Source organism: Heterodontus francisci, chromosome 14 (genome assembly GCF_036365525.1).
Source record: "Heterodontus francisci isolate sHetFra1 chromosome 14, sHetFra1.hap1, whole genome shotgun sequence".
NCBI classification, from domain to species: domain Eukaryota; kingdom Metazoa; phylum Chordata; class Chondrichthyes; order Heterodontiformes; family Heterodontidae; genus Heterodontus; species Heterodontus francisci.
In genome coordinates this window covers 63,158,940-63,174,450 of record NC_090384.1, presented here as the reverse complement: position 1 = coordinate 63,174,450, position 15,511 = coordinate 63,158,940, and the positions used below count along the sequence as shown (strand labels likewise).

Genomic DNA, 15,511 nt, shown 5'->3' with positions numbered 1-15,511 from the left:
CCCCCTAGTCACTGACCTCCCTGCTAAGGTAAATGGGCCCTTCACATCCACTTTATCCAGGCCACTGACAATTTTGTACATCTCAATCTGCTCTTCTATCTACCTCTGACTGTTTGGGGGTCTATAGTACACTCCCAGCAGTGTGATTGCCCCTTTTTTGTTCCTTAGCTCAATTCATTTGGCCTCATTTGATGAACCTTCCAAATATTGTCCCTCCTCACAACTGTACTTGTTTCTTTGACCAAAATTGCCACACCCCTCCTTTTTTATCCCCTTCTCTATTGCATCTGAAAACCCTGTAACCAGGAGCATTGAGCTGCCATTCCTGACCCTCCTTAAGCTATGTTTCTGTAATAACTATGATATACTGTCACATGTCCATCTGTGCCCTCAAGTTGTCTACTTTATTTGCCATACTCCTTGCATTGAAGTAGATATCCTTGAGCACTGCCAAACCGTTTTTTATTTTCTGACCTTTGTTTCCTCTGTCTTCCATACTCATCCACTAATTTTCTGCCTTCTATGTTCATTTCTGAATTTGTTCCGACTGAGTCTATCCTCAGGTTCCCACCCCCCTGCAAAACGTCCCGCAAGGAACTCAGTCCCGGCTCTGTTAAGCTGCAACCTGTCTGGCTTGTACAGGTCCCATCTTCCCCTGAGCCGGTCCCTTCGTCCCAAGAATTTAAAGCCCTCCCTTCTGCACCAACTTTCCAGCCAAGCATTCATCTGCCTTACCCTTCTATTCCCATACTCACTTGCGCATGGCACTGGGAGTAATTCTGAGATTACTACTTTTGAGGTCCTGCTTGCTAATTTCTTACCTAGCTGAGTAAACTCTTTCTGCAGGACCACATCCCTTTTTCTACCTATGTCATTCGTACCAATGTGGACCACGACTGCTGGCAGTTCACCAGGATGCTCTGCAGCCGCTCAGTGACATCCTTGACCCTGGCACCGGGAGGCAACACACCATCCTGGATTCACGTCTGCGGCCACAGAAGCACCTATCTGTTCCCCTGACTATTGAATCTCCTATCACTATCACTCTTCCAGTCTTGTGCCCCGTGCAGCTAAGCCACCCATGATGCCATGACCTTGACTCTGGCTGCACTCCCCAGATGAACCATTACTTGCCTTAGTATTCAGAACTGAATATCTGTTGGAGAGTGAGACGCACTCAGGGCCCTTCTGCAGTACCTGCCTGTTTCTTCTATGACAATATGACAAAATAGGAATTTTTTCTCTCAGATTTATATAGTTACAAATAAGCTCTCCAGACTAAAAATGGCTGTGGTAGTTGACCAATATAAATGGCCGCTGCAACATATATGTTGTTGACTTATTCAGTTGTATTTTTGTTTTGTATTTCTGTCTAGCTGTTTAAATCATAGCTAATTGTTTTTGTGAGATTTTCTTTCAAGCTCCTTTATTTGAATTTATCTCAGTTTTGATAGCAGTGAGATTATTGGTAGATTCTGAGAGGCACAAGTAGTAATTTATATTATGTGCATCTATAATAACACTTGGTCTGTCATTCTCCCACCTCCTTTGGCCAAAATCTTTTGAAATACATTGAGGTAAGCAACTGCTGCTGAATTTTACAGCTCTGACTGGTGGAGCCACCATTCATTGAGGTATGAAGTGTGTTTATGCTATGGTCAGGAAGATTGTGGTCATGCATTCTCGCATTTTATTGTGAGGCTTGCTGCTCAGTGTGCTGTTCGTACCTGCTGCTGCTCACAGGAGGCTTCAACTTGTGCTTGTCAGTTGTTTAATGGCCAACTAGGGACTAGCCACTGGGGAAGGAGGGAAAGAGAAACAGCACATTTTCTTTTGAGGCTGAAGTGGCTCCAAGCTAACTTGCCTCAAATTTTGAACAGTCTATCCACTATAGCATTCTTGATTAAAAACCTGCCAAAACCTAATTTAGACAGGTTTGAAGTACCCCATACATGCACATTGAAATTTCTGCTGTTGAAGTTTGACAAAATTAATCAAATGATAACTCAGATGAATATTTGGCACTGTTCTCTTAATCAATCGGAAAATAATGAAAATTATTTGCAGTCAGTCATGCTGATTAGTTACCCATGCTGGTTGATGCTATTTTAAACTGCATTGTCATAATCTGTTAAAAATATGAGAATTTCAAAGTAAATTCTTGGTCACAAACATGTCTTTTGACTTTATCCCGCTAGATACAATATACATTGTTCCTTTCCAAACTTTATTAAATTAAGATCGAAGTGGATAATGAACATTAGATATAGGAGTATATCTTATGTATTTGGTAACGATATTATTCTAGCCTATATCACTCGGTTAAAATTTTATTCATCTGAATGTTATATTATAATTTGTTGGAATCTGATGGACATGGTCTATTCCCTTCTCTTTGGTTTAAAGTGTGTGGCTATTTTCATTTCATTTCATTAATGTCCTTTAGGGAAAGAAATCTGCCATTCCTACCTGGCCTGGCCTACATGTGACTCCAGACTCACAACAATGTAGTTGACTCTTAAAATGCCATCTGAAATGGCCTAGCAGCCACTCATTCAAGGGCAGTTAGGGATGGGCAATAAATGCTGGCCTAACCAGCAACACCCACATCCCATAAACGAACAAAAAAAAATTTCAGCATATAATTTCAGCATAAGTAAAAAGAGAAGATATGCATACTTCATGGGTGGGATAGACATGGTCATGGAAGAAGTGCAAGAAACTTTGGAATGTTTCCTAACCGTTATTTATTAAGTCTAAACTATGTGAGTTTGCAATAAAGTAAGCAAGTAGGATGACAGAATAAAAACAAAATCATACTAGAAAGTGCAGGTCAGCCAGCATCTGTGGAGAAAAATAACTTTTATTTCAGTAGAATGCTGGGTTTTGCTGCCAAATCAGTTATGGCCAAGTTCACAGAGGTCATGCTGAAGCTCTGGCTGTGCCACAATTATGCATTATTACAGTTGTGGTATCCATGATTTCATGGGCTGATTCAGATCCTAAATGCTATGCAGAAGAGGGCAAGGTTGAACCCTGTTGTCACAACAAAGCTATGAGGAATGGAACCTTGTAGAGTTTTGGAGATACTTGATGCGATAGAAAGAATGAAATGCAAAACAGTGTTTTACGATATGCTAGAGTAGCAAGGCAAGATGTCAGGAGAAATTTAGGATAGACATTAATGTATGTCTTTATCTGGAGGATGATAAAGCTAGAAAGGATTGCCAGAATGAGTAAGGCCAGCTCACTGAACTCAATTCAGAAACAACTGGATGCTGTAATAGGAAGGTTGTTTCTCTGGCTCATAAGATTATTTGGGTTGATGGGCTTTCATCAGAACCTATTTTGTGATCCATTCTCAACTGTTTTTTATTCCACACTTATGCTGTTCACTGGGAGAAGAAAAGTTATTTTGTTCTACTGCTACTTGAGGCTTGTTAATTGCAAATCTGTCTCATCTTCCGAAAATGTGAGGCTGCTGTTCTCTGAAGTATGACTTGCATGTCAGTGTGATGTGCTATTTTTATACATTTGCCAGCAACATAAACTAAGCCACAAATAGCAATAGATCCAGTTGTTAAACTAAGCTGTTTAATTTATATAATTCCTTTGTACTTTCCATCAGATAGTTGAATTCATTACTGACAATAATGCATATGCAAGATTATGGAAAATAGCATTCTTACAGTTCAGTTAGTGTACAGCTACTGGCCTTCACACCCACACACAGGATGATTGTAGCCGCAAACCTTCAAATTAAGGTTATTAGAAACAGAAGATTTGTCTTTTATGTATTCAGCATTTTCAACAAGTGAGATTATTTTTATGTTCTGAGAGTCTTGAAATGTAAATGTAAAACTATTTAATTCCTGATCTTTGTAAAGATGAAATGAAATGTCCAAAAAAAAAAACTGGTTCAAGCCTGTTTAGTGCCAGCTAAAACCACTAAACTGGTACCAAATGTACCCACCAGTGAAAAGCATTATACACCAGTCTCTCTAGAGAGTAGCTCCTCTTTATGCATTTCTAATTTAGATTAATATGACCTGTGGGCTTCATCTTCAGGAAGCAATATTTGAGGGACCGTTACTCTCCATGTACTATTTTCCTTGACAGTTCTCCCTATTTGAGGCACTCCATGGATTGATTGAGTGTCTTCCTCATTAAAGTAATGGAATTAAAAGCTAGTCTCAGTAATGGTCCCATTGATTGTTGTATAAACCCATCTGCTTCACTAATGTCCTTTAGGGAAGGAAGTCTGCTGTCCTTACCTGGTCTGGCCTACATGTGATACAAGACACATAAAAATGTGGTTGACTCTTAACTGTCCTCTGAAATGGCCACGCAAGCCACTCAGTCCAAGGGCAATTAGGGATGGGCAACAATTGCTGGCATGTCAGCGACGTCCACATCCATTGGGGAAAAAAAAAGACCTAACATCAAGCCATCATCTCCAGGACTATCACTGACCTGAGCTCTTATGGAGATCTTCTCTCTACTGCCTCAAGCCTCATAGTCCCCTAATCCCAAACAGCCCGCTCTATCTTCTTCCTAGGATCCACAAACCGGATTGCCCCAGTAGAAGTATAATTTCAGCCTGTTTTTTCTTCCCTTGTCAAGTTTTTTCCCATTTTTATCTCTGACTATTCTGATACCCTTCTTCAATTTCCTGGTGCTAACTGTCTCCTTTTCATGGGCATCCAATCTCTCTACAACTCCAATCCCCACCAGGATGGTCTGAGAACTCTCCGCTTCTTCCTTGAATGGAGGCCAACCAGTTTCCATCCACCACCACCATCCTCTGCTCGACTGAACTTGTTCTCACAATCAGCACGGATTTGTAAAAGGCAGATCGTGCTTGACTAATCTAATTGAATTTTTTGATGAAGGGAATGCAATGGGTGTTGTCTATATGGATTTTAAGAAAGCATTTGACAAAGTACCACGTAAAAGGCTGGGTAACAAAATTGACATTCATGGAATAGGTGGGTTAGAGTTTGGATAAAAAATTGACTTAAGGACACAAAACAGTGAGTTGTGGTAAATGGTTGTTTTTCAGACTGAAAGATGGTAGACAGTGGTGTTCCCCAAGGATCAGTGCTAGGAGCACTGCTTTTTTGATATATGTAAGTAAGAAATAGGAGCAGGAGTACGTCATTTGGCCCCCTCGCACCTGCTCTGCCATTCAATAAGACCATGGCTGTTTGTAACCTTACCTCCACTTTGCTGCCTGCCCTCCCGTCACCCTTGACTCCTTTGTAGATCAAAAATCTGTCAAGCTCAGCCTTGAATATATTCAATGACTGTAAATAGGAAACCCTTATTTTGAAGCTGTGCCCCTTAGTACTAGATTCCCCCATGATGGGAAACATCATGTCAGCATCTACCCTGTCAAGTCGCATCAGTATCATATGTTTCAATAACATCACCTCTCATTCTTCTAAACGCCAATGAGTATAGGCCCAACCTGCTCAACCTTTCCTCATAAGGCAACCGCTTCATCCCAGGAATCAACCTAGTGAACCTTCTCTGAACAGCCTCCAATTCAAGTATATCCCTCCTTAAATAAGGAGACAAAACCATATGCAGTACTCCTAGGTGTGAACTCACCGTCCTGTACAGTTGTCGCAAGATTTCCCTACTTTTATACTCCATCCCCTTTGCAATAAAGGCCAACATTCCATGTGCTTTCCTCATTACTTGCTGTACCTGTATGCTAACTTTTTGTGATTTGTGTATGAAGGCACCCAGCTCCCTCTGTACCACAGCATGCTGCAGTCTTTCTCCATTTAAATAACATTCTGCTTTTTTATTCTTTCTACCAAAGCGGACAACCTCACATTTTTCCACATTATACTCCATCTGCCAATTTTTTGCCCATTCATTAAACCTATCTATATCCCTTTGCAGACTCTTTAAGGCTTCCTCACAACTTGCTTTCCTACCTCTCTTTGTATCGTCAGCAAATTTGGCTACAGTACACTTGATCTATTCATCCAAGTCATTAATATAGATTGTAAATAGTTGAGGCCCCAGCACTGATTCCTGTGGCATTCTACTCGTTTACCATCCTGAAAATGCCCCATTTATCCCAACTCTCTGTTAGTTAGCCAATCCTCTGTCCATGCTAATATATTACCCCCAACACCATGAGCTCTTATCTTGGGTAGTAACCTTTTATGTGGCACCTTTTCGAATGCCTTTTTGCAATCCAAATACACCACATCTACTGTTTCTCCTTTATCCACCTTGCTTGTTACATCCTCAAAGAATGCTAGTAAATTTGTGAAACACTCTTTTCTTTCACAAAACCATGTTGACACTGCTTGATTGTATTATGATTTTCTAAATATCCTGATATACTACTTCCTTAATAATGGTTCTCGCATTTTCCTAGTGACAGATGTTAGGTTAATTAACCTGTAGTTTCCTGTTTTCTGTCTCCCTCTCTTGAATACCGATTTCCAATCAACTGGGAACTTTCCAGAATATAGAAGATTACAACCAATGCATCCACTATCTCTGCAGCCACTTCTTTTAAACCCCTAGTTTGCAGGCCATCAGGTTCAGGGGACTTGTCAGCCTTTAGTTCCATTATTTTTCCCAGCACTTTTTCTCTAATGATAGTGATTGTTTCAAGTTCCTCCCTCCCTTTTGCCCCTTGATATTCTACTATTCTAGTGATATTTTTTGTGTCTTCTTCCATGAAGACAGATGCAAAATATACAAAATACTAGTTCAAAGTCTCTGCCATTTTCTTATTTTCCCTGCCTCATCCTCCAAGGGACCAACATTTACTTAGCTACTCTTTTCCTTTTTATATACTTGTAGAAGCTGTCTGTTTTTATATTTCTTGCTAATTTACTTTCATTCTAATTTCTCCCTTTTATTTAGTCATCCTTTGCTGGTTTCTAAAATGTTCCCAATCTTCTGATCCACCGCTAATCTTTGCAGCATTGTACGCCTTTTCTTTCAATTTGGTACCATGCTTAACTTCCTTAGCTATGGATGATGCATCCTTCTTGTACAATCTTTCTTTCTCAATAGTATGTAGTTTTCTTGAGAGTTATGAAATATCATCTTAAATGTCTGCCACAGCCTATCTGCCATCATATTTTTTCACTTATTTTCCCAGTCCACTGTAGCCAACTCTGTCTTCACACCTTTGTAAATTGCCTCTATTTAAGTTTAAGACACTAGTTTCAGACCCAAGTTTCTCACCTTCAAACTGAATGTGAAATTCCTTCATGTTATGATCACTCTTGTCTAGAGGATCTTTTACTATGAAATTAATTAATCCTGTCTCATTACACATAACCAGGTCTAAAATAGCCTATTAGAGAAAATAGCCTATTCCCTGGTCGATTCCAGAGCGTATTGTTCTAAGAAACTGTCCACGAATACACTATGAACTCGCCCTCAAAGCTACCTTTACCAATTTGATTTGTTCAATCAATATGAAAATTAAAATTGCCCACAATTATTGCAGTACCTTTTTTACAAGCCCTCATTATTTCTTGATTTGTACGCTGTCCTACAGTGTGGTTACTGTTAGGTGGCCTATAAACTACTTCTTTCCCTTGCTATTTCATGTCTCCACAAAAACTGTTTCTACATCTTGATCTTCTGAGCTAAGGTCATTTCTCATTACTGTACTGATCTCCTTCATTAACAGAGTTACCCTAGCTCTGTTTCCTTTCCTCCTCTCCTTCTGAAATGTCAGATACACTTGAATATTCATTTACCAGCCGCGGTCCCTCTGCAACCACATCTCTGTAGTGGCTATCATATCATAACCATATATTTCTTTCTGTTCTATCAATTCATCCATCTTACTACACATGCTGCATGCATTCAGATAAAGAGCTTTTAATTCTGTCTTTTTACCATTTTTCCCTTGCCTGACCCTATTTTCTGATGCACTGTTACGTTTGTATGCTCTATCCTTCCTGTCATACTCTGGTTATCATGACCCATATCGCTACCCTACAGTATTGCCTTGTCTTTTCTCATTAACTTTCTAAATCTCCCATCATGTGAACCCTCCCCCCCCACCCCCACTATTTTATAGTTTAAAGTACTCTCTGCGACCCTAGTTATATGACACACCAGGACATTGATCCCAGCGCAGTCCAAGTGAAGCCTATCCTAACGGAACAGCTCCAGCTTTCCCCAGTACTGGTGCCAATGCCCCATGAATCGAAACCCATTTTTCCCTTGGATATTGGAATACAGGGAAAATTTCAAAATTTGCCAATGATGCCAAACTTGGAGGAGTGGCAAATAGTGAGGATAATACAAATCGACTGCAATAGGATGTGGATAGGCTAGCAGAATGGGCAAACAAGTGGCAGATGAAATTTATTACAGAGAAGTATGAGGTGATGCATTTTGGCAGAAGGGCTGGGAAGAGGCAATGTAGACTTAATGACACAGTTCTAAAGAGTGTACAGGTACAGAAGGACCTGGAGCTGCATGCGCATAGATCGTTGAAGGTGGCAGAACTTATTGAGAGAGTAGTTAGCAAAGCATATGTGATCTTAGGCTTCATAAATAGAGGCAGAGGCAGGGAAGTTATGCTGAGCCTTTATCAAGCTCTGGTAAAAACTAGAGTATTATGTCCAGTTCTGGTCACCAAACCTTAGGAAGGATGTGAGGGTCCTTAAGAGGAGATTTACCAGAATGGTTCCAGGGATATGAGGGATTTTAGTTACAAGGTTAGGTTGGAGAAGCTGGGGTTGTTGTTCTTGGAGCAAAGAAGATTGAGAGGAGATGTGATAAGAGGTGTACAAGATCATGACAGGTTTAGATAAGTTAGACAAGGAAGAACTGTTCCCATTAGCAGATGGCACAATGACTAGGGGACACAGATGGAAGGTTTTGGGCAAAAGATACAGGGGGGATGTGAGGAAGAACAAAGAACAGTACAGCACAGGAACAGGCCATTCGGCCCTCCAAGCCTGCGCCGATCTTGATGCCTGCCGAAACTAAAACCTTCTGCACTTCCGGGGACCGTATCCCTCTATTCCCATCCTATTCATGTATTTGTCAAGATGCCTCTTAAACGTCAATATCGTACCTACTTCCACCACCTCCCCCGGCAGCAAGTTCCAGGCACTCACCACCGTCTGTGTAAAGAACTTGCCTCGCACATCCCCTCTAAACTTAGCCCCTCTCACCTTAAACTTATGTCCCCTAGTAACTGACTCTTCCACCCTGGGAAAAAGCTTCTGACTATCCACTCTGTCCATGCCGCTCATAACTTTGTAAACCTCTATCATGTCACCCCTCCACCTCCGTCGTTCCAGTGAAAACAATCCGAGTTTATCCAACCTCTCCTCATAGCTAATGCCCTCCAGACCAGGCAACATCCTGGTAAACCTCTCCTGTACCCTCTCCAAAGCCTCCACGTCCTTTTGGTAGTGTGGTGACCAGAATTGCACGCAATATTCTAAGTGTGGCCTAACTAAGGTTCTGTACAGCTGCAACATGACTTGCCAATTTTTATACTCTATACCCTGACCGATGAAGGCAAGCATGCCGTATGCCTTCTTGACTACCTTATCCACCTGCATTGCCACTTTCAGTGACCTGTGGACCTGTACACCCAGATCTCTCTGCCTGTCCATACTCCTAAGGGTTCTGCCATTTACTGTATACTTCCCACCTGCATTAGACCTTCCAAAATGCATTACCTCACATTTGTCCAGATTAAACTCCATCTGCCATTTCTCCACCCAAGTCTCCAACCGAAACGTTTTTGTACAGTGAGGGGTAATGACCTGGAACTTGCTGTCCCTGCTTCCACCACCCTTGTAGGCAATCAGTGATTTCAAAAGGAAATTGGATAGTCACTTGAAGGAAATAAACTTGCAGGGCTACGGGGCTAGAGTGGGGGAATGGGACTGATTGGATTGCCCTGGGGAGAGCCGGCATAGACTTGATGGGAAAATGGCCTCCTTCTGTGCCATAAATGACTATGACTGTATGAGATTGACTAATTTCTCCTTTAACTCCACTCACTTCCTCCAAAGAAATTATGTTGCTATGTGTACCCGATGGGCCCTTCCTATGCCTGCCTTTTTGTGGGATATGTGCAACATTCTTTGTTCCAGTTCTACTCGTCCTCTCCCTCCCATCTTTTTCCAGTACATTGATGACTGTATCGATGCCACTTCATATTCTCATCCTGAACTGGAAAATTTCATTGACTTTGCTTCCAATTTCCACCCTTCTCTCACCTTCATATGCTCTATCTCCGACTCTTCCCTTCCCTTCCTTGACTTCTCTGTCTCCTTTACTGATAGGCTATCAATGAATATTCATTATAAGCCCACTGACTCCCACAGCTACCTTGACTACACTTCTTTACACCCCGCTTCCTGTGAGGACACCATTCCATTCTCCCAGTTTCTCTGTCTCCATTGCAACTGTTCTGATGATGCGACCTTCCATGCTTGCGCTTCTGATATATCTTCCTTTTTCCTTAACTGAGGATTCCTCCCCACTGTGAGACCCTCAACTGTTTCCTTCCTATTCTCGCATTTCTGCTCTCACCTCATCCCCTGCCTCCTAGAACCATGAAAGGGTTCCCCTTGTCCTCACCTTCCACCCCACCAGCCTCCATATACAGTGGGTCATCCTCTGCCATTTCCACCATGTCCAAGCACATCTTCCTCTCTCCTCCCCTTTCAGCATTCCAAAGGGACCATTCCCTCCGTGACACCCTGGTCAGCTCCACAATCACCCCAACAACCCCTCCCCTTCTTGCGGCACCTTTCCATGCTAGCCTGCCTATTTTCCTCCTCCCTCCAAGGCCCCAAATACACTGTCCAGGTGAAACAGCGATTTATGTGTACTACTTTAAATTTTGTATGCTGTATTCGCGTTCTGCTCAAACTGGGGAGACTAAATTCAGATTGAGTAATTGCTTTGTGGAACATCTTCCTTCAGTTCACAAGCGTGACCTTGAGCTACTGGTCACCTGTCATTTTAATTCTCCACCTTGTTCTCCCGACAACTTCTCTGTCCTCTGCTTCCTGCAGTGTTCCAGTGAAGCTCAATATAAGCTTGAGGAATGGCATTTTACAACCTTCTGGATTCAACATTGAATTCAATAATTTCAGACTGTAATCTGTGCCCCCATTTTGTTTCCTTTTTCTTTGGTGATTTCAGTTTTACCAATGTGTTTTTCTCTTTGCTTTCAGGTGGCAGCTTTTCATCCTTCTGCCATTCACACCTCCTCTAGACATATCTTTTGTTTCTTTACATGCCCCATTACCACTCCCTTTGGCCCTGTACCACCAACTCTTTTGTTATTTAATCTCTCCTGTCTTTCTCCCTATCACAGACCTTCCCTTTTGTTCTTTTCCACCCTCATTACTTTTGCTTGTTCAAAATCTCTTGCATTTCAAATTTTCCCAGTTCTGATGAAAAGTTATCGACTTAAAACACTGGCTGGAATTTTACGCCCCCAAAAGAGTAGGCTGGTGGTGGGGTTGGGGGGGAGTGGGGTTGGAAAATGGAGTGGGAGGCTGGGGGGCCCTTCCTGACCTGCTCCTGCCTCTGATGCCAATGTACGCGGGGCGGTGGCGAGAAATGGCCTGCCTGCACAAGGCCAATCAAGGCCCTTAAATTGCCACTTAAGGGCCTCTGCCCACCGCTATGGGGATTTTACGTTTGGCTGGCAGGTGGCTGAGGCCTCAGAAAACACACCTGATATAACCAGACGGCCTGGGAAGGGTCCCTCCTGATCGGGCACTCTGTGCCCCATGAAAGGTTGCCCCCGAAGCCCCAACCGCCCCCAGTGCACAACACGCACCCCCCCCCCCTGCCTCCCAACCGATTCCCGTTGCCTCGCTGGGGCCCAACCAGTTGCCCCCAGAGAGGCCCCAAAAACGAACCTCTTTTCAGGGGCCATCCTTCATCTTCATCCTGCTATAGTCTCCCGCTGCTGCTGCTGGGACGAGGCGGTAGCTCCATTAGGCAGGACCTTTTGCCTCAATGAGGTGGAGGTCCCGCCCAAGACCAATTAAGGGCCTGGGGACTGTAAAATCTGGTGTGGATCCCCAGGCCCTGTGGGGGCAGGATCGCCACTAAGTTTCCAGCCAGTGGATGGGTCCCCCCGCCCATCGTAAAATCGAGCGCATTAACTCTGTTTCTTTCTCCACAGATGTTGCCCGAACTGTTGAGTATTTCCAGCATTTTTTGTTTTTATTTAAGATTTCCAGCATTCTCAGTATTTTGCTTTTATTTCTCTTTATGCTCTGTCTCTTGGGGACAATCAAGATTGTTCACCATCAGTAAATTTGCTCTTTAAGTAATACATCTGTGACAAACTGCATAGGAAGATTAAGACATAACTAAGGCCATAATATAGATTTTGTTAAAATTTTCTGTGCAACTTGAGTATTCAATCAATATGAATAACACATTGTTATTTTCCTAGATATAAATTTGTGACACTGCATTGCAAGCTAACTTCCTTTTTGGAAGTAGGCATTTTTTACATTAAGAGATCAAACTGAATTTGTTACTGCTGTATGTGTGGTTAATCTCATTTCCTGTTGTTGATTTGATGTTTTTTGCTGCTCCGGCTACCTCAGGCATTATCTGTTGCCCTGCTTGCAGGCAGACGTGTTTCACAGACGATGTAGTGGAGAACGTATTCATCAGAGACTATCCCCAAGTAACCCAAAACATGGAAAAGGTAAGCACAGTACAAATCCTGAAATCAAATTTTGAATAATCTGTATTTCATTTTTTTTAACTAAAAAAATTAGCAGCTATTCAGCAGACACCTGGTATGCTGTCTAATCTGCAAGATTGATCAGTTCACCAGATCAAATTTTTTTGTATAAACTATGCTCATGCGAGTGTATCTATTTCTTGAACTACATGGTGCAACTGTAATTCAGATTTTTATACATACTTCAAAAAATGTATTTCACATTCTGTCTGTACAACTTCCAAAGTGGAGAAGAAACTGCTTATTGAAAAATGCCATTGGTCCTATTTGAAATGGGAGTTTAATTCATAGAACAGAGATTATGAGGTAGAAATTGGACCTCATTGTACTCGTTTTACAAGCACAATGATACCCAATTTTGGGGACCAATGTCCTGCACCCCAAGGGTACCTGAAAAAGTTCAACCCAAAATTGTGCCATTTTTTATGTGCCCAGGGCGTTTGTGTAAAACAAGTGTTAAGGTGGAGCAGTTGTCAGGTCTGCTGCACTCAGTTTTCCAATTGTGGATGTGGCTAGCCTGGGGACGCCACCAGAAAGGTAAGTTTTATTTATTTTTTAATTGATATGGAGCCAGGAAAAGTAGAGTGCTCCTTCCAACTACTGCCAGTATGGCAGGCAGAGCAAGATTGGACTCTTCAGTCAGGGGAGCTGCCTGTTCAGGTGTGACAGGTGCCAGCAACTCGTCATATTATTTAGATGAGGCCGAAGGATCATTTTCTCATAATACTCAAGCTTCCATCATTAGGCTGGGATTGTTCCGTGTGCCCATTAGACACTCAACAATGCTCGAGAAACTGAACACCATCTAGGACAAAGCAGCCTGCTTGATCGGCACCCCATCCACCACCTTAAACATTCACTCCCTCCACCACCAGAACACAATGGCAGCAGTGAGTACCATTTACAAGATGCACCGTAGCAACTTGCCAAGGCTCATTCAACAGTACCTTCCAAACCCGTGACCTCTACCATTTAGAAGAACAAGAGCAGCAGATGCATGGGAACACCACCACCTGCAAATTCTTCACCAAGGCACATACCACCTGATTTGGATCGATATCACCGTTCCTTCACTGTCACTGGGTCAAAATCCTGGAACTCCCTTCCTAACAGCACTGTGGATGTATCTGCACCACATAGACTGCAGCAGTTCAAGAAGATAGCTCACCACCACCTTCTCCAGGGCAATTAGGGATGGGTAATAAATACTGGCCTTGCCAGCAATGCCCACATCCCATGAACAAATAATAAAAAAGAACTTTCAAGTCTATGAATGATCTCGTGTTTAAACCTATATATGTTTTTACAAGTTCCAATGTTGTGATATCCTCATTTTTATGGTGAGCAGGATTGAGATTATTTAAACTGCTTAATTAGTATAAACAATTCTTTTCCCTTCTACTTAACTAAATTTATATACTGACTGGAGTGGAAAAGAACAGCTGATTGTTGAGACGACAAGTGCAATCTAATAAAAGTAATTGCAAACTGCTCTAACCCCTTACCTCAGGAAGCGAGTAAGAATAAACATTCTGGTATAATGACATTGTTGTTCAGACCTGACAGAATCATATTGTTTCATTTGTATGTTTAGCATAATGGTTGTGCTGGCAGTGATGTCATAACTACCCCAAGTTTGCAAGGTGATCCAGATAGTGTTCTGCTCAGTGGGTGATGAGCGGACACCAGGCCTTTAACTTATTTAACTCTGGATGTGCTGGCTGTGACCAGGAAGGTAGAGTTCTGAGGAAGGAGAACCTTTTATGTTACTAAAAAATTAATAATGGTAATTAGAATTGTCTGTGCTACAAATGAGGCTTTAATTTCTTTTATTGCTTAAAATAAAGCCAACAGCTTTGAATTTCTATGAAGTGCCAACTTCTGTGTTAGTGATGATGTCAGCGATGCCTATTTCACCTAGTGCCATTCCTGTATTATGCACTTGTGTGTCATGTTGCATATATTACATCAGTGATTAGTGCAGGGTTTCCTTACATTGCAGCCAACCCCCAAAATAATCTTCCATTGTGAGAAGATAAGAAGTAAAAACAGGAGTAGACCATAAGGCCCCTCGAGCCTGCTCCACCGTGAGATCGTGGTTGAACTTTTACATCAGCTCCATTTTCCTGCCCTATCTCCATATCCCTTGATTTCCATGGTACCCCAAAATCTATTGCTCTCAGTCTTGAATATACTTATCAATTGAACATGCAGAGCTCTCTCAGGTAGAGAATTCCACAGATTCACAATCCTCAATTTCTCCTCATTTCAGTCCTAAATGGCCAACACCTTTAGAGATTATAGTGCCTGGTTCTGTACTGTACAGCCAGGGAAAACAGCCATTTGGCATCTAACCTGCCAAGCCCTCTAAGAATTTTATATGTTTCAACGAGATCGCCTCTTGGAACTTCCAGAGAATATAGGCCCATTCTACTTAATCGCTCCTCATAGAACAGCCCTCTCATCCCAGAGATCACTCTAGTGAACCCTCATTGTACACCCTCCAAGGCACGTATATCCTTCCTTGGGTAAGCAGACCAAAATTGTACGCAGTACTTCCAGGTATGGTCTCACCAAAGCCCTATATAATTGCAGCAAAACGTCCTTACTCTTAAAGTCCAACTGCCTTGCAATGAAGGCTAACATGCCATTTGTCATCTTAATTGCTTGCTATACATGCATATTAACTTTGATTCATGTACAAGGACCCCCAAATCCCTCTGCATACTAACATTTACCAATCTCTCACCTTTTCAAAAA

The 15,511-nt window shown here is 42.1% G+C and overlaps 2 protein-coding genes across 5 annotated transcripts in view; one reads left to right on the top strand and one right to left on the bottom strand.

Moving 5' to 3' along the window:
• The window catches only part of trim66 (tripartite motif containing 66), a 249,251-nt gene that overhangs the window by 131,216 nt on the left and 102,524 nt on the right, over positions 1–15,511 (top strand). For 2 of the 4 annotated variants that reach the window (XM_068046334.1, XM_068046335.1), the window contains exon 2: positions 12,609–12,712. In XM_068046334.1, the coding sequence (XP_067902435.1) occupies positions 12,609–12,712 (104 nt within the window). The remainder of the gene's footprint in view (positions 1–12,608; positions 12,713–15,511) is intronic. The other 2 variants (XM_068046337.1, XM_068046336.1) reach the window with 1 other exon arrangement.
• Positions 1–15,511, bottom strand: part of rpl27a (ribosomal protein L27a) — a 327,304-nt gene that overhangs the window by 221,912 nt on the left and 89,881 nt on the right. The window lies entirely within an intron of this gene.